Source organism: Callionymus lyra, chromosome 17 (genome assembly GCF_982586985.1).
Source record: "Callionymus lyra chromosome 17, fCalLyr1.hap1.1, whole genome shotgun sequence".
In the NCBI taxonomy this organism is placed as follows: Eukaryota; Metazoa; Chordata; class Actinopteri; order Syngnathiformes; family Callionymidae; genus Callionymus; species Callionymus lyra.
The window spans coordinates 14,616,185-14,644,101 of NC_141834.1; the positions used below are offsets into that span (position 1 = coordinate 14,616,185).

The window sequence follows — 27,917 nt, forward strand, 5'->3', positions numbered from 1 at the left end:
AGAAATTATGTTTATTTCACGGTCAATCATGATGAAGGGGCCGAGACTACTGAGGGCCACATAAATTCCGACCACGGGCCGCGAATGGCCCCCGTGACGGATATTGATTGATAATTTATTATATTACTTAACTCTTAGAATATAAAAGCAGAATATAATGACTTGGTTGAATTTTAAATGTTGAAACTATGGATAGTTTTGTTGAAATGTTGTTGTTTATGAAGCATTTTCTTAATTGAATTCAATAATTCATTCATTTAAAGGTTTAATTTGTTTTTTATCAAATGAATACATTGAATAATGTATATATTTGAAAGGTTTAATTTGTTTTATCAAATAATTTAATTCAATAATGTGTATATTTGAAAGGTTTAATTTGTTTTTATCAACTAATTTAATTCAATAATTTGTATATTTAAAGGTTTAATTAGTTTTTTATAAATTAAATAATGGGTTTATTTGAATGGTTTAATTTGTTTTTATCAAATAATTAAAATCAATAATGTGTATATTTGAAGGTTTAATTAGTTTTATCAAATAATTTAATTCAATAATTAATTCATTGAAAGGTTTAATTTGTTTTTATCAACTAACTAAATTAAATAATTTGTATATTTAAACGGTTTGATTCATTTTCGTTTAAAAATGTACTATGTTTTATTTTTGACGCATAGTGTTTGATTCTGTAATTCTAATAACTCAAAAATACATTTTCTAAATTCCATTTTTTGAAATTCATGGCCTGTTAAATTCAGTATAAAAACGTTGATATAATGGTGCGACAAGACAATACCAATCGAGTACCGAGTGACTTTATTGAACTTTTAGCAAATCATGGTTTACACTATTATTCAAATGTACAATATTCAATATACAAATGATTTAGTTCAAATGTAAATGTTTTAAAGAAACAAAAAAACATTTCAGTAAAAAAGTTTGAAAAATTCAACCATTCAATATTAAAGCTGAAAAAATTAAATATTTCAAAATTTGCTTCCAGTGCTTACAAAATGATTTTGGGAAAATATATCAAAACATTTTCATGAAATCATCTTTTATTTACAGTTGCAATTTCTCCAGCCAAGCCACAACACATCAGGTAAGTCATCCCTTTTTTTTCCTTATGTGCAATTTAGTGTTTGTGGTGAAGGAGCATTTTTTTAGTCATTATTGCCACTTTAACACTAAACTGTTTATTTTCCATTCATGAAATACTGCAGAAAATAAGAGGATGTCCTCGTCACGGGGTGAAATATCTGTTGTCAATAACTTCTGACGTCTGTTTTTAGCTCCCATGCCAGCCCTGATCCCAGCATGCATCATCCAGTGAGTGACCTCAGCCTAGTTTCAGCATCTGATCTGGGTCAGCCTCAGTGACAACATCTGCCCCCCCCCCTCGTCTTCTTCTCTCCAGTACCAGCACAACATTCCTATCGGCCACGAGCCGTGGCACCCGGGGCACCCCGTCCTCAGCACCCCACTGTACCTGCAGCCCTCCGGACACACCCCCCCACACAGGTGAGGGAACTCATGTTGGTCCTGAAGCTGCACCGAAGGGTCAAGTCACTCTCGAGCAGGGGTGTGAGAAAATATTAACGTGAATATTGCGATATTTTCACGATACTGTATCCACATTCAACAATACTACACTGATTTTTGGCTTTGAAATTATATTTTGGCTTTGAAATTATATTTTGGCTTCATTATAGTTCTTTATAGTATTTATTTCAATATAGTGTGTGTAAAATAAAGCGATTAACATGCAAATATTCACAAAAATTATCACTTTTGTGTTGCAATCAAACTTCCGGCCGCTGGATGGCAGCAGTCATTACGTCCTACGCAGCTTAAGGAACGTTGAAATCCTGTTGATGACTGAGGACGAGAGGATACAGTGGACTACAGCAGCTTTTAAAGCTGATTTTTGGACATATTTTGGTTTCAAATTATATTTTGTTTTCAACAGAGTTCTCAAAGCATTTATTTCAATCACGAAAATGCATTTTTGTGTTGCAATTAAAACTTTCCGGCCACTAGATGGCAGTAGTCATTACGTTCTCCGCAGGAACATTGAAATCTTGTTGATGACTGAGGACGAGAGGATACAGTGGACCCTAGGAGCTTTTAAAGCTGATGTTTGAACATATTTTGGTTTCAAATTATATTTAGTTTAATCAGAGTTCTTCAAAGTATTTATTTCAATAACGTTTGGATAAAATAAAACGATTATTATTATTTTTTACAATTAACAAGCAAAAATTCAAGAAAAAGCTTGATTATTTGCTGCAATTAAACTTCCGGCCACTAGGTGGCAGTAGTCATTATGTCCTCTGCTGCTAAGGGAACATTGAAATCCTGGTTATGACTGAGGACGAGAGGATACAGTCGACTCCAGCAGCTTTTAAAGCTGATATTTGGACATATTTATGTTTCAAAACAAATAAAATCAGTTACGACTTCGTCAAGAGTCATGTGGTCTGAAAATTCTGCAACACCAGAGTCAAGTACTCGACAATACTACAAATATATACTTGTAACTACAGTATCACGATATATCGTAATTTGCTGCTGTAAATTCGAGATTCTCGCACAACACACACACACCCCTGCTCTCGAGTCACTGGTTCATCAACACACTCCCTGCATGCTTGTCCTTCCACCTCCATGTGTGCGTCTGTGTGTGTGTGTGTGTGTGTGTTCAGACCTTCTGTGGAGGCCGAGAGTCCCGAGTCCAGTTCTCCTCCTCCCGTCCCCCCTGAGCGCACCAGCAGCATCCACCGGGGACCCCTCAGTTTGGTTTGCAAGGACAAGGTCATGACCGAACTTTGACCTCTGCCGTCAGCAAACAGACTCTTACAAACTGTCAGAGGTCGTCTTCATCATCATCCTCTTCATCTTCATCATCATCTTCATCATCATCATCTCACCACACGCCGTCTCCTCAAAAGAACCCTAAAAAAGCTGAAGCATTTTCGTAGATTGCTTGTGAACAATCGTCTAATTTAAGAGCTCTATCACTACATTAGATGATTGGAAAAGATGTTTGTGCTGCTTAAGAGTTTTATATGGAAGTATTTCAGTGCCATTAGAATATTGAAGGATTTTTAAACCTTGTTATCTCGGGGGTCAAGGTGACCCAGAGGTCCCAAATAACACAAGGGTCAAACATATAAGTTATTTCTATATTAAAATGTTGAATTATTTTTCTTAAATGATTTTATTTTAATAACTAAATTATTTTAACAGAGATTTTGATTAAAGTAATTCCAAAATTCTAAAAAAAATATATATTTTTTTAATTAAATATTTTTCAAATGAATACAAATAAATACAGCTCCATAGAATGTAACTATATATGTATAAATATAAGATAATTTAATTGGAAAATATTCAATTTATATGATACAATTATTTAAAAAAATATTTTTATCACAGGTTTTGACTAATTCCAATATTTAAAAATATATATATTTTTAATTCAATGTTTTTCAAACGAAAAATAAAAATGCAGTTATTGGAATTATAATATCAAACTTTATGTATAAATATAAGATAATTAATTCGGAAAATATCAATTATTTAAACAAAATATTCAAATTCTTAGTATAGAAAGTATTGAATTCAATTATTAAAAAAAAAAAAAAGTTCTTAAAAATGTATATTCAATAAATAATATTAGTGTTGAACTCAATATTCCGACGGCACTGATGTACTTTGATAGTTTTAGCTGCTTTGACTGTAGTTCAGGGAGAGAGGATCCAAATCTTGGGTGAACTTTGATATCAGGACGTGGTTTGAATCATTCTGACAAATGTTTACATCAAATATTCCTGCGTTGTCTTCGTGTTTGTTGTAACAATCCAGCGAGTTACTCCAAAATAAATGTTTGTGTCATGAGGTCTGTGTACGTTTGATGGCATCGTCGCGCTGTGTTTTTTTTTTTTGTCCTGTGTTTGTGTTCCTTCAGCTTCCCTCTGAGCGGACCCACCTCGGACCTCCAGCTGAGCGCCGACGAGAACGAAACCTCGTACTCCGGGAAAGTTCACCGTCACAACCGGCGCCACACGCACAGCCAGGACACACTTTATCACACGCACAACAGTGAGTGACAGATCCTCAGGTGTGGAAGTGGATCAGTGACATCATTGTCGAATCGTTTAATTATTACATTTCAAATAGTGAAACTTTCATTTTTATTTTACTTAAAAAAAATTCAAGCATTTCTTTAAAAAATATATACAAATTCACTCATTTCTATATTGAAATATTTAAGATTTTTTTCGTTTTACAATAATTTATATACATAAATATTTTCAAACTAAATTATTCAATTTTTTAAACATAGAAATCAATATTCTAACTCCTATATTTAGATTTATTTTTTTAATTCAAGATTTTTTCATTTTATAGGCTTTTAAACCCATTGAATTTACTCATTTGTATATTAAATATTATATATATTATATATATATATAATATTAGTATATTAAAAGCGCTATACAAATAAAAATTACTGACTTATTAAAAGGTTGTTTTTTTTTATAATTGACATAAAAAAATCAAATATTTTATTTAAAGGAAAATGTTTTACACTTAGTTTCAAATTTTATTTAACAATAATATTAAAAAATACATATTCCATAATCAGTTTTTTTTAACTTATTGCCTTTTAAATTCAATAAAAACTGTTCTACTAATACATTTAAACTAAAATATGAAAAGGCTACTTTTCAGCCAATCATGCGATTCCGGACGATCATGTGATCGAAGCGCTAATGGCAACGGTATTATCTGGCAGAACTATTATACCAACATTTTATTTACTGGTTTTAAATATATTTCTGAATTATAAGAATTACAATATTAAACTGTGTGTAAAAATGTAATATTAATAATTAAAAAATATATATATTTAAAGAAAGTGAACCTTTAAAAATACACATTATTGAAATACATTTTTCGATAAAATCCAATTCATAATTTCAATGTAGAAATGATTTAATTAAATTGTTTAAAAAAAAAAAGAAAAAAGGATTTAATGCTTAAAAAGACAACATTTCAATTCAAAACGACCAAAAAGATTTTAAAAATGTGACATTTTAACCATTCGATCATGATGGCACCGATGTACATCCATACCCGGGTTCCCCATAATGCACGACAACAGTCCAAGCTCTCCTGACATGTGTGTGTCGAACAGAGCGTCGAGCTCCTCCCTGCCCCTCAGACGAGCTGGACCTGTCCCAGTCCCTCCTGCAGGCCTTGGACTCGGACAGCGACTCTCCTCCGTGGCCTTCACTGCACATCAACATGGACAACAAAGTCAGACTCCTTGAAGTGGAATCTCAAAAAACAAAAACCAAATGTTGACTCTTTCATGGTTTGTGTGTGTGTGTTTGTGTGTGTGTGTGTGTGTGTGTGTGTGTGTGTTCAGGGCGACGACAAGCCTCTGTCAGAGAAGTCTCTGCACCCGCCGTCCTCTCCGGCGCTGCACCCGGACCACCTCAAGTGTAACATCCTCAAGGCTCAGATGGAAGCTGCTTTTAGAGTCGGTCCCAAAAAATAAATCTCTACGGAGTGTAACTAATGGCCCTTTTTTTTTTTTATTATTATCTTTTAATTATGTCATTTGTTCCGTTTATAGAAGGAGACGCCAACGACTCCGAGAGGAAGGTACTCGAGCGACACAATAAGCGACAGGCGAGTGGTTTCAGTTCAACTCAATGCTAGATAAACATTATATATATTAATAGAAATAAATAATGATGGTGATATATCGTGATACTGTAGTAACAAGTATATATTGGTAGTATTGTCGAGTACTTGACTCTGGTGTTGCAGAATTTACAGACCACATGACTCTTGACGAAGTCGTAACTACTTTCATTTGTTTTGAAACCAAAATATGTCCAAAAATAAGCTTTAAAAGCTGCTGGAGTCACTGTATCCTCTCATCCTTAGTCATCGCCAGGATCTTGTGGGATTTTTATTGTTCCTTTAGCTGTGGAAGACGATATTACTGCTGCCATCTAGCGGCCGGAAGTTTAATTGCAATGCAAACATTAACAAACACCATGAATATTTTCGCATTAATTGTAAATTATAAATATATATCTATATATATATGGATATATATATATATATTATTTGACATGCTTTATTGGAATAAAAAATATAAAATACTGAAATAAAATACGATTTATAAGTTTTTTTTATGTATATAAAAAAACCTGATAGTAATGAGAAACTAATTTTTATTCTGCAATATATCAGCGAATCTATATTTTCTCGCATTTGTGTATCCTCTCGTCCTCAGTCATCACAGGATTTAAATGTTCTTGTATAGGAGGGCGTAATGACTACTGCCATCTAGCGTCTACATTTATTTGCAACACAAAAATGAACAAACGCTGTGAATAATTGTATTTAAAAGTGCAAGCGGTCAATTAGATTGGAAGAAAAATAAAATTTGAGCCATTTGATGAGAACATCGGATTATATTCGACAGAATTAAGCTTCTATCGGCAACGCTGAGGCCCACTAGCCGCATGCTAGCATTAGCTTTTCATAAAACAATACGCTTTAAATTTGATTAAATATATTTGCTATTTGTGGTAGTTAGATACAAGTTCCATAAAACTCAAGCTGAGTAATTGTTAAACTTTAATGTTAAGTAAAATGTTTTTTAAACTGAATGCTAAAATCGCTAGCTTAGCTAGTGCTAGCCGCTCTATTTAGAATAACAACGGCACAATTCAGTCAATCTCCAATTAAATAAACGACCAAATATTATAATATTAAAATGTATGACTGGTAATAACATGTTTTACATTATAGTGTGTTTAAAAAAAGACACTTTTGTCAAAATAAAAGGGGGAATATATTTATAATACATTGTGTAAGTCGTTAAAAAATGTCTTATCTTAGATGATAATAAATGCAAAGTGGACTTCGCACCGGTTTTATAGAATAAGCTGGAACACGGAATGTCAAGAGAATAAGAAACTGCTTTATTGGCCAAATTTATTGATAATAAACATGGAGTTTCTCTGCGACGTTAAGTGTCTTTTTTAGGGATTTTAATTTTGGTGAACACAGGAGGTTGATGAGATAATAAGATAAAGATTAAAAAAGAGAATAATGTATAAATAAAATGTAGAAATGGTGCAAGAAAACAGTGTTACACTATTAGGAATGTATCTTTTTACAATCAAAATGGTGGCGGGGAAGAGTGTAAGAGTGTAACAGGATGATTTACTCCGGGTACTCCCATGGATATCTCTCTCTGTTATCTCTCTTTTTTCCATTGTTTGTTTTCCTCCAACTCAACCAGGATCTCTGTGATCTGGTTAGGTTTCAGAACTCGTCTCAGGACTCGGCAGCCTCCAGCTTGACGGCGGATAAAACCCCCCATCGGAACCTCCCCCCGGAGACGGTCCCGCCCAAGTCCAACTCCAGCAGCAGCAGTCGACGCAAACGTCTGGTCCGACAGTTCAGCTTGTGAGTCCAGCAGCTGTGATCACCAGGGACGGCTTTATTAGCAGGAAATTGCTTCCAGAAAAAAAAAAGAAGCCATGAAACAGATGCGATGATTCTCAAGAGCTGGAGTCCTCACACCTTTTTTTTTATTGTGTTGCTCATCAGTAACCATGAAGATGAAGATAATCTCCCAGAGGCACTTGCTGCAATCAGTACGGCAAAGTCGGGATCCAGCGGCTCATTGGACAAGCAGGTCCAGCCTTCTATATACCCGCAGGTATTTGAAGATCCAACAGAAAATCATAAGCCTCTCTAGAGGGGAACCATCTTTGAACCTGGTCCACAACCTGCTCATAAACTGGGTCAAACTGGCTCGTGTGAGATCCTGAAGATATTAAATGTATTTTCTCAAGAGAAGGTGATACTAAAAACAAACGGGTCAATTATTTTCACTGGAACTAGGAGGGGCCACATGTGGCTCTTAGACTGTATTTACATAGTCTTCATGAGGTCAAAGATCAGGTAGATTTTTGTTGTTTCTTGTGAGTATTTATTGTCTTTAAATATTTAATTTAATTAAAGAAATATTTTGGAAAAAATGCTTTTATATCAGATTGAAAAAATTGAAAAAATCAGAATCAGAAACTTTTATTTCCAGTGTTGTCTCTAAATAAAAGAATCGCATAATATAAATTAAATTAAGAGATAAATACAAAATACAATAAATAAAATACATTAACGTAAAGATGCATATAATAATTAATCAAAATAAAACACATTAAATAAATCTTATAAATGAATAAATAAAATGAATATATATATACATATATATATACATATATATATATATATTTATATGTATATATATATTAATAAAAATACAAAAAATAAAAGACCGGTACATTAACATAAATAATGAATAATTAATCAAAATAAAACATAAATACATAAAATTAATGTAACAGATAAATAAATTAAATTAATATATATATGAATAAAAATATAAATACAAAAAATAAAACTCATTAACATAAATAATGAATAAAAAATATAAATACAATGCATAAAATAAATGTAATAAATCATTAAATGAAATTAAAATATATATATTAATAAAAATACAAAAAATTAAACATATTTACATAAACTGACTAATGAATAATAATAATAAGATTAAATAAATAAATGAATTAAATTAAAATCTATATATATATTAACAAATAAAAATGTTAATACAAATAATACAAAACATTAACATAAATAATGAATAATTAATCAATATAAAACAACAATACATTAAATAATACGCGTGTGGACTGTGTGTGTGTTCCAGGTGGACAAGTTACCTGCCCTGGAACTGGGTAGTCCCTGCTGCCTCTCCCCCGCTCCCTCTCCTCACCCGTCTCCCTCTTACTACCATAGTTCCATCCCTCATCTGGTCCCTTACCTTGCCGCCCCCAGTGACAGGTAATCCAGCGTGACTCATGCTTCATTTCCTGTTGCAGCTCTTACGAACCTGCTGCGTTTGTCAACTAGTTATTCTGATTCATCTCTTTATTGTTGCTTCTCCATACGAGTCCAAAGATTCTTAAGATCAAAAGAATAAACATTTTAAAATAACTATCTTTAACCCTTGTGTTATCTCAGGGTCGAGGTTAATCGAAGGCCCGAAAACAAATGTGTTTATAGTATCCCTTGTGTTGTCTCAGGGTCATGGTGACCCAAAGGCCAGTAAACAAATGTGTTTTTGATATCCTTTGTGTTGTCTCTGGGTCAAGGTTACCTGAAGGCCCGAAAAAAAATGTGTTTGTGGTATGCCTTGTGTTATCTCAGGGTCATTGTGACCCGAAGACCCGAAAACAAAAACGTAGTCTTTTTTTTATCACACTAATTACGACGATCAAAGCGCACGTTGGCACCACTTTTGTGAGTCAAAATTGTGCGACTACTTGTGATTGAAGTTTTTAACTTCTCTAGCGTTTTCTATTGATATGGTTTCATTTTGAGACTCGCGCAACCATCAAACTCGTGGATTGGAGACGGCAGTTGCTTTCATTTCGATCATAGCTGAAGTGCAGAGATCTTTGAAGCCTCAGCAAAACAAAAGCCATTCAAAAAAGTCTTTCTATCTTTTTTTTCAGTTTACCCTACTCTCCGTGCTGTTGCAATTACACTGTTCTAACAAGGGGGGAACCATATACCAATATATTCAATCTTAAGTTGTTCTGCTTTAGCTTTTACTCTGGGGTTTTTTATTTTTCATTCATTTCAACACATGTTTTTTTATGTTTTATGCCTTTTTATCTTTTTTTATTTGTCCTTTTTGTAAGTATTTCCTTTCCCTTTCATGATATTTTGTGTTTAAGGAGCTTTGTCTATTTTCACTTATTTACTTTGTTTTTAATTCATATTTTAGGTTTTGTTTCTTCTTATCTGTGGCTTGACGGTCCCTAATAACAGTTACAGTATATTTAAAGTGGCCCCTGAGGGACTGTCAGGACCCACTCCTGCTTTATGTGAATAAAAAAAAGTGAAATAACGATTGTATTTCTCTGTCTACAGCGGAGAGGAGATGAGGCTGGACCGAGAGAAGATCCTCCGAACCCTGCTGATGACTGAACTCTGACCTCTGAGTGCGTGCAGGAGCCAAATCCACATTTTGTACATTTCTCAGTAAATATTTAAACCTGTGTTTTATCTGATTTAGAATCCTTGTATACACAAGCTGAAGGCTCTGAGCGACGTGATTGGTGCGGCTTGCATGTCCAATAGTTTTGTTTGTGAGTCCAAAAACTGCCTCAGACTGTGATTTTTAAAACGAGCGATAATAACCATCAGGATTCTCCTCGTGGCCCCGAGGAAGGTTTTTAAAGATTCCGGTCAGAGCTCATGTCTGGGCGACGACTCCCTCCTGGCTGGTCCGCCTGCATAATGCACAGTCTGCCTAAAAACCACACCATCAATCAAGCTACAAATACAAAACATTAAAAAAAAACACCTTTTATTCCTCGCTCGACTGCCTCGGGTTGGTTTTTCCCGACATTTATCCAAAACTGTAAATAATGCAAATATTGCTCTTTGTGCAAAAATGTAAATACACAATGTAAATATCCTGCAATCTGTTGTAAATGCTAACGTCGACAACAGATTCCACCATTTTATTTCACCTTTGGGTGGAACTGTGATAGAATTTCAAGTTGGGTTTTGAAACGCTTTACTCGGACTGTCCACTAGAGGGAGACCTTGTGAAGCAGGTGAACGCATTTGTGTATCTTGAAATAAAGTTTTACACGAGAAGAGCCTCACAGTCTGATGCCTCTTTTTAAACATGTATACTCGCAGTATATATATATTAGTATATATAACTATTGACCATTATTATCAAAGACATTGAAGCCTAAACTATTTGTTAATTTTCCTTAATATTTCGCCCAAAAAGCATGAAATGTAACATTAATTTCATATTACATTATTTTCTTCATCATTAATAACAAACCTGTTTTAACATTTATTTAAGGTTAAACACATGTTGCATCACTTTACCTACAGCGGACTAACATTCATGTTTAATCTAGTGTCGGTTTTTCTAGTTTTACCAGGACTGCTGAAAGTTTTTTCTGCACGTTTGTGTGCGAGTGTGTTTGAGTTAGAACTCACACTCCCTGTAATGGAATGTTGCTAATAAAAAGAAATCATCATGTCTGCACACACCTTCTGACAGCAACTCTGCTGAAAAATATGCTTTTGTTTTTTTAAATATAACGCGATAATCCATTATACATATTGAGCTGAATGTATTTCTAATGTAAATGTATTAAGAGTTTAAATAAACACGATTGTTTAACCATTAAATACCCTCAAAACACAATATTTAAAATGTAGTTTTATTCTTTCTGAATTTTTCTGTGAGAAACAAAATCGTTTCTTGTTTTTCAAGTATTTTACTTCGCAAAATGATCAAGAACAATATCTGTCTTAGTGTACTTTAAATCTTGAAATAATAGTATTGTTTTTGTGTAGTTTTCTGAAATAAATACAAGTTTTTATGTCAACAAAATACATGGTTTTATTAGTATATGTAAGTCAAAAGCACCTACAGAAACATTTTGATGCTTTTATTTAGTAAACTCCTCGAATGATACGTTAAGATAGATTTAAAGCTACGTTAGCATCAATGCTATCCATCCATCACCTGCTAATGTTGCTATTTCTGCTAAATATGTGTATAAATTACTTGCATATCTTGAGACATTTTTATTTTAATAGGCTTTTCCTTGATTTTCTGGAACTCCTGTGTTGTTTTTGTATTATCTTGACCTTTAGAGTATATATTTTATTGAGTATTATTTTGATTGTTTAAGCGCTTTGTGACCCTGGTCTGGAAAAGCGCCAAATAAATAAAAAATTACTTACTTACTTACTATTATTTGAACTGATATAAGATAAGAAAACAATTAAACATTAGTTAAAATCAATAATATATCTCTAATTAAACCACGTTAGCTTAGCATAAAGCTTAGCGTCTTCTGACGACGTATAGCATTTTAGCCCCATAGTTAGCTAAACATCAGGTCATAATTGTTTACTTATGACGATCCCTTTGATGTGAATATTTAAGGAAGCTATTTTAAAACGCCACAGAAGCGAGAGGCGTGATCTCAGGTCGTCTTCTAATGATGTTGCTCCGCGGGTTTTATCTCCAGAGAGGAGTCGGTGAGAATGTTGGTATCGGGTTGGGTGGGGTGTCACCAGATTATATTACACAATACCAACCTGGCCTCGGGGGGTTTTGTCTGCAGCTTTTCTGGGCCTCATTCCTCGTTCTAATCCTTTTTAGGAGTTTTATTTAAAACACTCCATTTTATGAGCTTTAAAAATGTTGTTTTTCCCCATTTAATTGTAAATATAATGGAGACATTTTTTGTTCTTTAACATCTGGAAAGACCCGGATATTCTTTCAAAATTAAAGAAAAATAAAACTACAATTGACTTAATTTTATTATAAAAACGACATCTCCAATATCATACTTTGATAAGAAACATTAACAGTATAAAAAATGCATTATATATGCACATTATAAACTATAACACAATAGAAAATAAAGATGAAAAAACTGTTACATTTGTTCTAGTCGTTTTTGGAAAACTTCCCGATAAAACCTTTTATTTCACCGACTCAAGTTTTAATGGGATCTCTTTTTTTCTCTTATTCAAAACCATCTTGCTCTGAACCACGTTAGCTTAGCATCAATGAAAATGCAATTAAATTCATAAATTGTACTTCATTTAGAGAAGAAAAATTTTGAATTTGAAATACAAGATGGAAGTGAGAAAATATCGATACACTGATATATTGCAGAAGAAAAAGTTTCTCAATAATGTGTATTTAATTTCAGTATTTTATTCCAATAAAGCATGGAAAATAAATGAAGATGGTAATTTTGTTTATTTTTATTTAGAATTAACGCGCTAGATGGCCGCAGTAGTACCGTCTTCCGCAGTTAAAGGGACAATGAAATCCCACGAGATCCTGGCGATGACTGAGGACGAGAGGATACTCGTGTACTCCAGGAGCTTTTAAAGCTGATGTTTGGACATATTTTGGTTTCAAAACAAATGAAAGCAGTTACGACTTCGTCAAGAGTCATGTGGTCTTTAAATTTGGCAACACCAGAGTCAAGTACTCGACAATACTACACATATATCCTTGTTCCTACAGTATCACTATATATTGTGGTGTCACCCTAGTTAAGATACCAACGATAAAAGATGAATAAACAAGAAGGTTTATTTATGGTTTTATTGTTTTGAGCGAGACATCCTGAGCGAAGGGTCCTACTGTAGGACCTGCATACAGCATCACAAGAGCGGCTTTCAATAGTAAGAGTCAGGTGTCCTTCATTTTTCAACTCTCCATCTACAAGAATCTGCGAGGAGTTTCCATTCACACCGAGTGTAGATGTTGGGAAGCATGGAGAGCGATGACGAACGGATCCGGTAAACAAAACAAAAAAAAGAGGGGGAAGTTTTGAAATGAGAAAAAAAAAAACACCTGGAGCTTCTGGGGGTAAGTTGAGATCTTTGTGACAACGGCGTTTCTGGAGGAACCGTGGTCATCGGGGAGCTCAGGTTCGACTCCGACAATAAACCAAAAAGGCTACTTTGGCATGAATGGAACCACAGACGTTCTGGATACAGCTTAAGAGGTGGCAAGTATTGGCCTCGAAAAGAAGGTCACAGTGTAACACACAAAGTCAGACACTGCTAACACGAGCGTTAGGGATCAGCAGTGCATTGGTATTTTGGCGCAATGTAAACATCATATATTGTCTGGACTAACTTCTTCATGCACTAAAGCTGACAATACAATCGTCGTGTACTGTAATAAACATCGAAAAAAAAACAAAAAAAACACATTGTGTTTCAAAACATATGGACACATTTTTTTGTGTAATACTCTCATACTTTAAACACACACGTACAACACAATCATTCTTCACAGAAAAGCTGTCTTTCTAAAAACATTCTTCTCTAGTTTGGCTAGACTTTCAGAGATTATTCGTAACATGAATACAAATTAAAATAAAGCTTTAAAATACACATTGTGCAATATAAGACAAATATGCTGTTTTTTTTGGCTGAGGCCACAATGATTTTGGTATAAAATATTTCTTTCTTGAAGATATAAATAACACAACTAAATTCTTAAAGTCTTTGACCTTTTTTCTTTTTTTTTTTTGTTGTTGTTCCGGGCACAGTCCCTTTACATCAGGGTCAGGTCCAGGTACTGCCCGTTCGGCTTGGGCATGATGCCGGGGAGGGACATGAGGGCGGCGTCGCCTCCGCCGGTCTGACACATCAAACCGCCGTTTAGAAGAGACACTGGCTCAGCGGCACTCTGGGAAGAGAGAGAAGGAAGCGTCGTTTTTATAGGGGCTTGAAATTCAGATGCAGGATCTTTCAAGATACAGTGATCCATAAACTCAATGGTATGTCTCAGTCTCCATGTTTTTAGGGCAAACTAGCCTAACCCTAACCATAACCCTAACTCTTATCCTTATCCTTATCCCAATACTTATCCTAGCCCTTACGATAGCTCTAACCCTAGCCCTAGCCCTTACCCTAACCCCCAGCCCTAACCTTAGCCCTTACCTTAACCCTAGCCCTAACACTAACTCTAGCCCTAGCCTTTACCTTTACCCTAACCCTAGCCCTAGGCCTTACCATAACCCTAGCCCTAAACCTAACCCTAACCCTAACCCTAGCCCTTACCCTAACCCTAACCCTAGCCCTTATCCTAACCCTAGCCCTAACCCTAGCCCTGACCCTAGCCCTAGTACTAACCCTAATCCTAATCCTAGCCCTAACCCTAGTACTACCCTTAACCATAGCCCCAGCCCTAGCCCTGCAAAATGACCAAGTAAAGTACAGAATTGTCGCTTCAATAGAGATAAAAAAGAAAATTAATCATCAAGTCGTTGTGTACATTTACTCTTAACATCGGGACGATTCGTAAAATGAGTTAAAAAACATCACACAATTATTCGACTGGTGATGAATAGGGACCTTCCAAGAAGAACCACAGTTTTCTAGGGACAAATTATTTTACCAGATACACAAGCTTTTCCTTAGCTCATGGTTACTTTCATTTCAACCACTAGATGGCAATTGACTTGATGATTAATTTCCCTCTCCATCGTTCATAAAAGTGACATCATTTAATCGGCTATACCAATAAAGTTTTTGGAATGCGACACAATTTCCTAGATCGTGTTCCAATAACAAATTTCCATTTTCTGTCGGATGTGTTGCCATAAAAACATTGCAGAATCAAGATAGACCATTTTCACCAGACGGATTTTCGCAGACCGTGTACCGACAGATCCCACCACCGACACCCCAGTACAGCACCACCGGTTGAAAGCTCCCATTCCAAGAAACCACGTAATTAATTGTGATTTTCAAAAATAACAACCCCCTTTGCTACCTGTCGTCACCAATCCATAGCGTAACCACGGCCCCGGGCCCCCACTACATACCCCGCCGTCACCCCCGCCCCGCCTTGTTTTTGCTGAAGCCACAGCCAATCCTTACCTGCCACCTGTCTTAGAAACCTTAAATACACACCCATTCTTTGGGCTGTGTAAGCACTGTCCTGGAAGGGTCGTGAGCGTGCATGGGCATGTGAGCGTGCACGAGAGCATCCTCAGGGGTGTACTGTGGTGTGGACAAGGGGGGTCGGAAGAGGGGGTGCACATAGAACAAGGGGTTGAGACACAAGAACAGATCCTACGTTTGCAAAGAATACCAGAGGTATAAACCAGAATCTGGACTCATTAAATTCAAGTCCCAGCAAGTCACGTATGAGTAACAGAAAAAGACGACAGGAAGAACTTGTTTCAGAGCCTCTGGGGCAGAACCCGGCGCCTGACAATACACACCCACAATAGGGGGGTAGATATGGATTCCACAGCGAGTCACTTCAAACTCACGCGGAGATTTCGGATTCAGCGGTGGAACACCAGAGTCAAGAAGTCTCACCTGGTAACCCTGCACGGCGTTGATGAGGTCTTTGACTCCGGCGCTGTTGTAGGTCAGACCCGGCATCCGCATGAGACCCCCGGGGGACGAGAGGGATGAGGGGGAGGGGAAGTAACCTAATGTGGTGGGAGAGCCAGGTGGACTGAAGGGGGGGGAGAGAAAAAACAACTTAAGTCACCACCTTCAAAACCGTTTCGAGCTCATTACGAAGTTCTAGAGATGACGCCCTCGTCAAGTCAAATATGTGACTAACACCTTTCCCTCCCTTCGCTTTTCAAACAGCGCCCATCCCGCGAGTCAACATGGAAGGAGGTCCGGTAGCAGCGCCGCTTCGTTTGCCCTTCATCTTATGCGGTTTGCGCTCGGCGTGAAAATTACACGGCGTGAGTTTTTACAGGCGGAGAAACAATCCCATTAAAACTTGAGTCGGTGAAATAAAAGGTTTTATCTGGAAGTTTTCCAAAAACGACTACAGAAGTTGACATTTATTGCATAATTATAACGAATAATAAAAGCTAATTTATTAGCATGTTCTTCGCTAGTAGAATTCAAACACAAAAAAGTTAAATCCCATTTGCAAAAAATAAAACCTGACACAGATAAACAGGTTTTTCTTGAGAGTAATAGAGGCTATTAATTTAAAGCAACATTCTCCGACTGTTTTCGTACCATCACGACTGTTAGCATTATTAAGCTACTTTGTTCTACATCGCTCAGTGATGTTGACACTATCTTTCGTAAATGTTACCGTTTTTTGTTGCGTACTTATAGGTTCCGCTAGGTTAGCTTTGGCTAGCAGCATGTAATGGTGTAACATCTTAATGTTAGCACTGTTGCTACGTTCAAAAAGAGAGATGTATTGCAGACTTATTTTAACTAAATATCAAAGTTTATATCTATGGATATATTTCGATGAATATACACCAAATCTTAAACTATTGTTTTGTGTCATTATTATGATTTTACAGCTCAAAGACAAAAAGTGACGTTAGCTTATCTAAGCTAATGTAAGCTAGTTTTTCTTTTGAACAAGCTAGCTTTTAAAATGTACTTCAAACATACAGTTACAAAATGTAAGCTGTAGTTTTAATAGATAATGATTCACTAACTGATTCAATTTAGTTTCCTTTTTTTTGTTGTTTTTTTCAACCATCTTTTTAATTCGAAATGTACCCATTAACACATTTTTTTTTCCATTAGGGAGACAATAAATGTTAAATTAAAATTGTATTTACAACAAAGTAAATTAATGGTTGATTAAAAAATATATATTTTCATCTTAACGATTTTCGGAAAATACTCCATTTGCAGGAATATTAAAAAAAACTGCAAAAAATGTTCAAGTTTGTATTGGCACATATATACTTCCCTATAAGCCGAGTAAGCTATACAATAACATATGTATATATATATATATATATTTTTTAGTAGCAAAAACGACTTTATCTACAAAGGAAAAAATAATAACATCAAATAAAAAGACACAAAATAGCTGAGGTTAAAATAAAAGAAGATAAATGCCTTCGTAATAAACTTAAAATAACAAATGCATTTCAGGATTGTTTTGAACAGTAAAACAACATAAAAAAAAGCTAAAAATACACAAAAATGTTTTAAGTTTCCTCTAAAATTCTCAAACTAATAAGCGAGTGACTCGACGTTTATTTTGATTTTAATGGTATTTGACGATCTGTATTTTGACTCATCCAAAGTCACGTGACGTACCTGGGGTAGTAGGCGGTGTAGTTCATGTAGAGCTGAGCTGAAGGGTAGAAGGCGTGGCCCGGCTGCAGAGGACGTGGAGCCAGCAACACCTGCCCAAGAGGAGGGTAAATGGCCGTGGGATCCGTGGGCAGAACCGTCTGGGCCGGAGCGAACGAGTAGGACGGCGGAGACAAACCTGGACGAGGAAGAGGACGCGAGGAGAGAAACTTAAAACCCTGGGAGGACATTCGTGAAGTGCAAACAAACGCAGACTGGTTTTTCCTTGCATGTGATTAACCAAATACCTTTGAGCAACTCACATGAAGACATTCAAGCTAAATTATTTTCATCCTCGAGTCAAAATTTGGTTAGTTTTCGTACAAGTTTCTAATCTATTTTTATTAAGAAGAGTTCGGCCATCGTTAATGAACAGGTAAACTTACTGCATTAGTATTAAAATTGTTTTATTTTGCTGATTATTTGAATGTTTTTATTAATAACCTTCTAGTAATTAAAGATAAAAATGAAGTCTCTATACAAGAACACAATCATTGACTTCTTTATATATATTTTTTAAAACACTGGTGTTATCTGGCAAGAAATATTTAAGTCAAAATGTTTTTAAGTTTGTTAAAATAACCATCATGTTAAAAATATGTCTGTGTACAGATATTTATTTTAGTGTTTCTCTGCATATGATCGTCAGCGGATGTATATCAGTGTCATCACAATATTGACTGGTTAGCTTAAAATGTTTAAACTTTAACTTTTTTTAATGGAAATGTTGTTTTTTAAGCATTTTATATTTATTAAGTTAAATAATTTGCATATTGAAAAAGTTACATTTGTTTTTATTGAATTATTAATTTAAATTATTTGTTATTGATTTAAAAAATATGTAATTAGATTTATTTTTTAAAACATATAGTTAGATATTCTTATTTAAAATTTAAAAAATACATTTTCTAAATGCAATATTTTTTATTTGTAGCTTTTTATACCCAATGTATACGTTATATTTTTTTAAATATTCAAAATTAAAATTAAATTTTCCTTTTAAATATATAGAAATCCAACCTTTAATATAGAAATGATTAATTGTATTAATAAAATAAAATATTAAACAACAACAACAGCAACAATGTAATAAAAATAAATATAATTCACGTTCAAAATGTTCAGTGTAACCATTGATTAATGTCATAACACTGATATTCTTCCACAATTCAAGTTTAGAGAATTTTCAGAATCAGAAACTTTAATTTCCAGGTTGTTTTTTCCTAAGATGTCTGGGCACCAGCAGCTCTAGCAAACCTCCTCACGTTTAGAAAGAGACTCTCTAGAGAGGATGAACCCACAGCCTGAAATCATATCTGAGAAGGTCGGAGAGTCGTAAGCTTCAAATTTCATTTTTGATTTTTCTTAAATTTCCAGGTTTTTGTCGCTCACACCGTCCTCACCCCGTCAGATGTTTAGAGATCATGAAGATGAAGAATCATTTCTTTTCAATGCATGCCGACAAGAAAACATTTTGAATTGAGAAGATCTAAACACTCACACACACACATTTAAATGTCACATCTCACACACACACACACACACGTCTAGATTGGTGAAAATCCCAAAAGTCCTGCAGGAGACCACCTACCCTGCAGTCCCGAAGCACCCCAGCTCCCAGCAGCACTTACGTCTGGACTTACATGGCGGTGGGCTGAGCCCCGTCCCACTCCGGCTCCGGGGGTGTGTGTGTGTGTGCGAGAGCGAGCCCCCCATCAGCACCAGGCCCATCTCCTCGGCGCTGCACGGGAACACCTCCACGTAGCGGCTGTTGGCGCCGCGCTGGCTGGACATCACCTGCTTGTGCAGGCGCTGGGAGGCCAGGATCGCCCGGTCCGGCGAGACCATCTGGATGAAGCAGTCCCCCGATGGTCGACCCTGGAGGAAAAAGATCCCGGATATAGTGACCCCTGGGTGAGTCATGGGGGCGGTGCTGGTGGTGGGGGTCTCCTCTCCCCTACCTGCTGGTTGAGGACCATGTGAACCCCGTGAGGTCTGATGTCGAGCGTGAACTCGCCCAGGAAGTTGAGGATGTCCTCGATGACGGCCGTGTAGGGCAGACCCCGGAGCCGCAGGCAGTCCCGGAGGCCGCCAGGAGGGGGCAGGAGAGAGACCGTGGGCAACATGGACACCAGCGGCGCGGGAGCGACCGGGATCAGAGGGGCCGAGGAGTACCGGTTCAACACCTAGAACAAATAGACACAAGTTAGAAAAGCGCCTGCAGCGAAACATAGAAAAAACTCTCTCTCAGCAAAATCGTGTGAAACATTGAGAAGAACCTTTTTGCAAAATGTTAGCGACACACCCTCATATCTTACTGATAGACTTAGTTTTAAACGAGTGCAAGTTAATACACATCATTTAACCTTTTACACAACAAAAAACAAAAAAAACATGCATCAACTAGAGGAATTGCATTTCTAGAGATAAATACAGTGTGAATGTTGAATCTGAATTAATGCTTGAAGTATTTGTATTCAAAGTAAGAATGTAAACAGTTGAAATGATGCCATCGAGAAGAAAGAATGATGAGAAAACATTGAAATAAACTGAAAACGGTTGAGAAGAAGAAAAAATTAAGAAAATTAGGAAGAATATAAAGAAGGGGAAGAAGAAAAAGAAGAGAAGAAAGAAAAAGTAGTAGAATTTGTAGTAGAAGTAGAAAGAGTAGTAGAAGTGGGAGTAGTAGAAGTAGAAGAAGTAGAAGAAGTATTAGTAGGAGTAGTAATAGTAGTAGAATTAGTAGAAGTGGGAGTAGAATTAGTATTTGAAGTGGTAGAAGTAGTAGTAGAAGTAAAATAAGTAGTAGTAGAAGTAGAAGAAGTAGTAGAATTAGGAGTAAATGTAAAATGAGTACTAGAAGTAGTATTAGAAGTAAAATAAGTAGTAATAGAAGTAGTAGAAGTAGTAGTAGAAGTACAATAAGTAGCAGTAGTAGTAGAAGTAGAATGCCTTCAGCATTCACACAAAAAGAAAAATGTACCAGTTCAGTTGAGGAAAACAAAAGGTGTCACATGTGAGACGCTCTATATTGAGGCATTTCAAAGAAAGAACAAATATTGTATACAATGTATTTACTATTGATTATTTATTTCTAAAAGTCGTTTTGTTTAAAAAAAAGATTTATTTTCTCGCAACATTATCATTCATAATTACTCAAAAATAACCTGTAAACTAGTGAAAATGAGTAAATGTATTTATTATTTTTATATATACGTTTTTATCTGAAGGTCTTCCATGAATATAATGTCGACATTTAACTGGTCTGTGTTGCAAAATCCCGTGATTGCTTTTAACAAGTATTTATTTATGTTTGTTTCAAATAACTCGGACACCAACATGTTTACATTAACTGTAAACAGATGCACCATCAGAAGAAAAAAGGGAAACTTTGATGGAACTGAAGATTCTTTCCATTACTTATTCATTCATTCATTTTCTTTACTGCCTATTCATTTATGGGGGTCACGGGGGACACCCTGGACAGGACACCAGTTTGTCGCCGGGCAGACCGCCATTCACACACACACTCATACCTATGAACAATTTCCTAAAGTTTTCAATCAACCTCTGCATGTTTTTGGACTGTGGGAGGAAACCGGAGTACCCGGAGTAAACCCACGCGACACGTGAAGAACATAGAAACTACACACAGAAAGGTCACACGCTGGCCTGACCTGGAAGCGAACCGGCAATTTTTAATGATAATAATGATCTAATTATTGTTCATTATTATGGTTGTATATATTTATATAAAAATGTGTAACGTACGTGTTATTATTCGTATGTTTTGTAACGTGATAATGACGCCATCAGGCCAGTAAGAATTGGCAAACATCGCACGAGGTCAAAAGGAAATACAGAGTGAAGTTAATAAAGATAAACACTTGGCGCCTCCGCCCTTGAGCAACAACCCCAACAGGTGGAGTGAACCGACACACCCTAACATCTGCAGTGCAAACAGCAGAACTACGTGAAAGTATCCTGCTCGCCTCCCTTTAAAAAAAAAAAAGTATCCGGAAGTACCTGTTGGACTTCTGCCGCCGTGCTCTTGAAGAGCTCGATGTACCTCCGGCCCAGGATCTCCTTGTGCTTCCTCAGCGCACACTGGGCGTGTTCCTCGCAGGCGAACAGCACGAAGGCGTCGCCGGTGGGGCGCCCGTCCGGGTAACGCACGAACAGGATCCCGTCCTTGCCGCCGCTGACGGGACACGTCTCTTTGAGGCCGTCGTCCGGCGAGAAGAAGGTCAGGACCTGCTCGTGGGTCGCCGTGAAGGGGAGACCCCGCATCCTCACGATGATCTGGTCCTCGCGGGACAGGAACACGGCCACCTCGTTGGAGGTTCCTGGAGTAGAACAATAGAATTATCTTACTTTGATGGTACAATGTTATAAATATATTTTATTTATATTTACTCAGTACTGGAGTCACAATATATTCAGTGAAAATTAAATGGAAAGAATGTGAGCGAAAGACTTCTACAGCAGCTTGTGAATGAAAATCTCAACAATTTACACAATTTATATGGAAAATAAACAATTATCAAAGCTTGGACACAGTAAATGGAGTAAAGAAATAATGTAATTATACTGTAATACCAACATCTCTATATTGAATTTAAAGGGTTTTCATTAAAAGAAAAAACATCATATAGATAAATCTTTAAAAATATTGAATTTAGAAAACGATCTTTGTTCTTTAAGAATATCAAACTCTATATAAAAATCATTAATTTTGAAAATATTTTAATACAAAAATTAAATTATTATTAGTACAAAAAAATCAAATTAAATGAAAACATAAGTAACCTTTTAAAAATATTGAATTAAATGATTTAAAATAAATAATAATTCGGTGCTAAAGAAATTCAATACAAAAAATAAAATGAAACAAATTAGAAGATTTCACATTTTAAATTCATCCATTTAATATTCTGTTAGCACTGATATACTTCCGTTTAAATCAAGTAAGAAATATAACTTTCTTTTGGTAGCAAAAACGAAATAATATATATACAGAAATCAATAGACACAAAAGCAAAAGAAGGTCACGAGATAAATGTCTTAATAACAACCATAAAATGCGAACAAAACACATTTCAGGATTATTTTAAATAAAGCAAACAATATAAACAACTGTTTAAAAAGCTCTTAAAACTGAATATATTAAGAATCTTGTAGATGTTTCATTAATTATACTATAAAATTTAAAATTTAAATTTCATAAAAGTTTTCAAATATGGAGCCGAACTCGTTAACAAAGCTTTTTCTTAAAACATTTTAGTGAATATTTCATTTATAATAAGTAAGTAAGTAATATTTATTTATACAGCGCTTTTCGAGACCAGGGTCACAAAGCGCTTAGACAGTCAAAACAATACTCAAAAAAGTACATACTTTAAAGATCAAGATAATACTGAGAACAACACACAATTCCTGACGTTCAAAGTGCCATTTTAACAACTTAATAGGTGCAAAAACTTGACATAATAAATTAAATCAAACTTGATGTTTTAAAGCATGATTAATGATGATAAATGAAAGCTATAAATTCAATATATCAATAGATATATATTTGCCCTTTGTTATCTCTTTGCACTTTGTTCTTGCTTTCATGAAACTTTCTGTACCTTCCATCGTCTGCTGTGAACTGGGAATCTAAAGTAAGTAAGTAACTAAGTAATATTTGTCAATGTAATCTAATCTAATCTAATCTGGATAAATGTTGCTTTGAATCAACTTTTTGAACCGTTTGGTATTATAATATTTCATTTATAATGTACAATTTCTGACATTCAACTCACCTCCTGCGATCTTCAAGAAGTCTTCGCCCGTTGCTTTGTAAACCTGCAACAAGGAAGAGTTTATTTGGATGTTTTCTTTGTATTTTAACGATTATAGTGGAATATTAGCGACCGGCCGGACCTCGATGTATCTGTTGCCCATGTGATGCTTGTGTCTCTGCAGCGCCAGGTCTCTGTGTTCTTCATTGACGAAACGAACCAGCGCTTCTCCGTTCCTGCGGCCCTGAGCGTTGAGACACAGCGCGGCGCCGCCTCTGCAACGAACCCTCGTCACCATCTTTCTTTCTTTTCTCGCTTCACCGTCTGCGTCTCACTCACTTGGCGATGTTGAGTCCTCGGAAGAAGCGAGCGATGTCCTGGTCCGACGACTGCCAGGGCAGGCCTCGCGCCCGGATCACCGTGTTGTCGCACACTTTCTCCATCTTGCTGCTGCAAAGGGAACCATTAGAAATTTTTCAAATATAAAGTTTGATAACAGAAGAAAAAAGTTGTTTATCTTAAGCAAACACTCACCAGGTGCCGGTTTCAAACTTCTCGCTCACTCTCTCCGGGTTCGAGAACACGTGGTCTGCAGCAAAGATATCGTTTAGACGAGTGACATTATTACGTGAATGACAGGAGTGATTGGAATAAATGATATATAACCGATATAAGTGTAATTTTATTGATATAACAGTAAGAATAGACTAGAAAAAAATATGAATGTAAGGATGATGTATTCTATGTTACGCTTTGTATCCATCTCTCTTTGCCTTATTTCCTTTGATCTATGTCCTTTGTACTTGGTTTTGCACATTGTTCTTTTATCATGTCTACTTTGAACTGGAAACCAATAAAGTCTATCTATCTATCTATCTATCTATCTATCTATCTATCTATCTATCTATCTATCTATCTATCTATCTATCTATCTATCTATCTATCTATCTATCTATCTATCTATCTATCTATCTATCTATCTATCTATCTATCTATCTATCTATCTATCTATCCATCAGTCCATCTATCCATCCATCTATCCATCCATCTATCTATCCATCCATCCATCCATTTATCTATCCATCCATTTATCTATCCATCCATCCATCCATCCATCCTTCCATCCATCCATCCATCAATGTATCTATCCATTTATCTATCCATCCATCCATCTATCCATCTATCAATCTATCTATCTATCCTTCCATCCGTCCATACATCTATCCATCTATCAATCTATCTATCCATTTATCTATCCATCCATCAGTCCATCTATCATCCATCCATGTATCCATCCATCCATCCATCTATCCATTTATCTATCCATCCATCCATCCATCTATCCATCTATCCATCTATCCATCTATCCATCTATCCATCTATCCATCTATCCATCTATCCATCTATCCATCTATCCATCCATCAATCTATCTATCCATCTATTAGGATAAAAAGACGCTTCAGGTTCAAGTCATTTAAATTTTCTGTTACTTAATCAAAGAAGGAAAAAAAAGTTCTTAAATACTAAACATTATTATCCTTCGGCAAATGGTTTAAAAGGAGAACATGTTTTTTCCGTCAGAGGCGATGAGTCACTCGTGTTACATCGACGTGTCATTCTGGTCTAAACAGGTCCTGCAGGGTCTGCACGTTGGTTTTAGTAAGTATTAGCAGTAGTAGTAAAAGTGATTGTATTAGATTATTTGGGTGTAACAAGATTAATTAAAGTGCCATCTTAACAACTTAACAGGTGCAAAAACTTGACATAATAAATTAAATTAAACTTGATCTTTTGAAGTGTAGCATGATTAGTGTAAAAGTGACAATAACGATAATATTGAAAAAAGATGATAAATGAAAGCGATAAATTCAATATATCAATAGATATATATTTGCCCTTTGTTATCTCTCGCTTTCATTAAACTGGCTTTACCTTCTATGTCCTCCTGTGAACTGGGAATCTAAAGTAAGTAAGTAATAATTGTCAATCTAATCTAATCTAATCTAGATAAATGTTGCTTTAAATCAACTTTTGAAGTATTTGGTATTGCCAGGACCACCATTGCTCCTCCGTAACATAAAAGGCATCGTGTTTTTTTTTTTAATGTAGCCATTAGCAATACTCACAAAATTTCTCAGAAAGCAACTCGAGCGCGATGTTCGCCATCGTCCGGACCTGCTGTACGGCCATTTCCGGGGTCATGGCGGCTGTAGGATCCAACGTGGGCGACACATCATCAACAGGTAAACTGAGAGCTGGTGAGGGGGGGGGCGGTCAAGGAAACCAAACATAGAAGATGTACAGAAAGTGTGAATGAAGATGTTAGTTTTCCTGTTTCAGTGCTGTGTTGGGTTGGGGGGAGGGGAGGGGGGGTCACCCTGTTGGATAAACACACTCTCTGCAAGGAGCAGCTATTGTTTCCTTATTTGCATTTCAAAACCTGTAGCCGTGCGGCCAACACCCTCGTGGCTCGTCTCATGTGTGTCAGAATTAAAAACACGAGTAACATCGCAGTCTGAACCCGAAGGATACAATCCGCCATCACGCTCACGTTCAAGCCCTTCGGGTCGGACGTGGGGAAGTGGGTCTGGAACTCTTTCCTCAGGTCGAAGAAGGAGTAGAAGCAGTCCGGGATCAGGATGTTCTAAATAATAAAAAAAAAAAAAAAGGAGATGAGGATGTGAACATGTGGGTTACTGTCTTTTTTTTTTATGGCTTATTTGCTTTTTAAGCAGTGACTTTATGGCCCGCAGGCGCTGTAAGTCCAACTGGGAGAATGTTGTCATCCACAGGTCATGGGCGTGTGCGATCAGACGGGTTTGGAGGAGAAGACGCAAAAGAGAGAGAGAGAGAGAGAGAAAGAGAGAGAGAGAGAGAGACAAACACAAAATCCTCGAGCCCGAGAGAAGGTTCCTGCTCCGGCAAGTGAACATCCGCCCTGGCTCAGAGGCAAACACCCACCCATCTCGCTCACCTTGCTGGCGGCCTCGGGGTGAATCACTTGGCGGATGTGGAGCTGCCCGTCGGTACATAAACACACCGACGTGCCTGCACCTGAGCTGTTCACCTCGTTCGTCAGCTGCAGGTGAAACTGCAGACGACATAAGCAACATTAAAACGTGATTTTAAACGAGAAACGTGTATGAAATTAAAGCGTTTGTTTACCAGATTCAAAACAGACTCCAGGTTGGTGGCCGTGAAGACGCAGTCGGCTCCGGACACGTTCTCTTCTTCTACTTCTATTTCTTCTCCTTCTTCCACCACGCTCTCCTCCACTGCATCCTCCTCTTCTTCTTCTTCTTCTTCTTTCTCTTCCTCCGATGACAGTTCTGGCTTCACCAGGATCTCATTGACTCGCCCCAACTGGTTCCCCAAAAAAACACAAGTATAGTTTAAATATATTGAAAAATAATCATTAAAAAACAATGTAAAACTGATGCTTTAAAGTAAAAAATGTCCTTATTTTTGATTAAGCTAAACCCCGCCTTCGTTTTTCACTTGTTGTTTTACCTTTTTGTTATTTACATCCACCTGCTGCCAAACCAACTGAACTAGTTCCTTCTCGTCCGAGCCCAGCAGGTCACCGCTGGCGCCAGATGTGGCGGCGCACAGCACCACCAGGTAGTCTACCTGCGCCGTCATCTCGAGCTCGATCGACACCAAAACAATGACGGGAAAAAACAAAAAAAAAGAAACAAAAAAAAAACTACGTCAAAAAGCGCTGAATAATAATCCGAAAACGACGAGGTGCGCGAGGAGGACGAGACTTCACGACACCTTTGACCCCTGAACTCAAAGGTGAGCGCAGTTTGTTTTTGTCTTTAAAAAACAATGAAAATAAAAGAACTAGGAGCTTGTAAAGTAGTTCGCGGATCCTCCTGCAGCCACCATCGCGGAGAAATGGCTGAACGATCCCAGCATTTGTACTGAGGCTACCTGTGGGACCACGTGACCGCACCTGTCTCCGCCCCCTTTCAGGTGCCTCAGAAGGGTTTGGTACGTGGCAGAGAAGTGGAGGTGAAAATAAACGACACAATTATGACAATTGTTTTTTTTTTTGTCGTGTGGATGTAATGAAACCTGTTATGGCTTGTTCTGGTTTATTAAAAAAAAAATCCAGATCAGTGTGTGCGATATTAAACAAAAAAAGAAGCGAAAATGTTGAAATAATATAATAAAATAAAGCTATTCTTTTTATTGCATTTTCTACAAATCTTTCTACATGTTTTATTTAAATCTTAAATAAAATCACTTTTTTTCCACAAATTTATATATACTATTTATTATTATTATTACAGACCAGGGTCACAAGGTGCTTATAAAACAAAACCATACACGGTTAAAATGTATTT

At 36.4% G+C, this 27,917-nt stretch overlaps 2 protein-coding genes across 6 annotated transcripts in view; one reads left to right on the plus strand and one right to left on the minus strand.

Annotated features, from left to right (window-relative positions):
• epb41l4b (erythrocyte membrane protein band 4.1 like 4B) overlaps positions 1–10,770 on the plus strand; it is a 33,558-nt gene extending 22,788 nt beyond the window's left edge. Inside the window, exons 13-23 of one of the 2 annotated variants that reach the window (XM_087812510.1) lie at positions 1,066–1,099; positions 1,290–1,326; positions 1,415–1,518; positions 3,968–4,101; positions 5,201–5,322; positions 5,435–5,548; positions 5,645–5,700; positions 7,354–7,500; positions 7,645–7,756; positions 8,813–8,946; positions 10,042–10,770. In XM_087812510.1, coding sequence (XP_087668636.1) covers positions 1,066–1,099; positions 1,290–1,326; positions 1,415–1,518; positions 3,968–4,101; positions 5,201–5,322; positions 5,435–5,548; positions 5,645–5,700; positions 7,354–7,500; positions 7,645–7,756; positions 8,813–8,946; positions 10,042–10,105 — 1,058 coding nt within the window. In that variant the 3' untranslated portion in view covers positions 10,106–10,770. The remainder of the gene's footprint in view (positions 1–1,065; positions 1,100–1,289; positions 1,327–1,414; positions 1,519–3,967; positions 4,102–5,200; positions 5,323–5,434; positions 5,549–5,644; positions 5,701–7,353; positions 7,501–7,644; positions 7,757–8,812; positions 8,947–10,041) is intronic. The other variant, XM_087812511.1, reaches the window with a different exon arrangement.
• A 2,494-nt stretch (positions 10,771–13,264) lies between these two features.
• On the minus strand, positions 13,265–27,464 carry esrp1 (epithelial splicing regulatory protein 1). Of its 4 annotated transcripts, none has more exons than XM_087812648.1 (16): positions 27,076–27,464; positions 26,731–26,928; positions 26,540–26,656; positions 26,098–26,209; positions 25,692–25,820; positions 24,099–24,153; positions 23,904–24,014; positions 23,707–23,839; positions 23,586–23,628; positions 21,808–22,127; positions 19,743–19,967; positions 19,425–19,659; positions 17,746–17,920; positions 16,021–16,162; positions 15,607–15,696; positions 13,265–14,377 (listed from the first exon to the last, which is right to left on the minus strand). In XM_087812648.1, the coding sequence occupies exons 1-16, from the start codon at positions 27,205–27,207 to the stop codon at positions 14,243–14,245; spliced, it is 2,352 nt and encodes a 783-aa protein (XP_087668774.1). In that variant the 5' UTR covers positions 27,208–27,464; the 3' UTR covers positions 13,265–14,242. The 4 variants fall into 4 exon arrangements, with proteins under 4 accessions (XP_087668774.1, XP_087668773.1, XP_087668775.1 ...); XM_087812647.1 differs by having other exon boundaries at positions 19,413–19,659; XM_087812650.1 differs by having other exon boundaries at positions 14,240–14,377; positions 15,574–15,696; positions 19,413–19,659.
• Between the last annotated feature and the right edge of the window lie 453 nt (positions 27,465–27,917).

Coding starts and splice junctions, on each gene's coding strand:
- esrp1 (XM_087812647.1), bottom strand. CDS start 27,207: ATGACGGCGCAGGTAGACTACCTGGTGGTGCTGTGCGCCGCCACATCT. Junction 23,629..23,706: donor TGGGCAACAGATACATCGAG/GTCCGGCCGGTC, acceptor TCCTTGTTGCAG/GTTTACAAAGCAACGGGCGA. Junction 17,921..19,412: donor ACCGCCATGTAAGTCCAGAC/GTAAGTGCTGCT, acceptor TTCCTCGTCCAG/GTTTGTCTCCGCCGTCCTAC.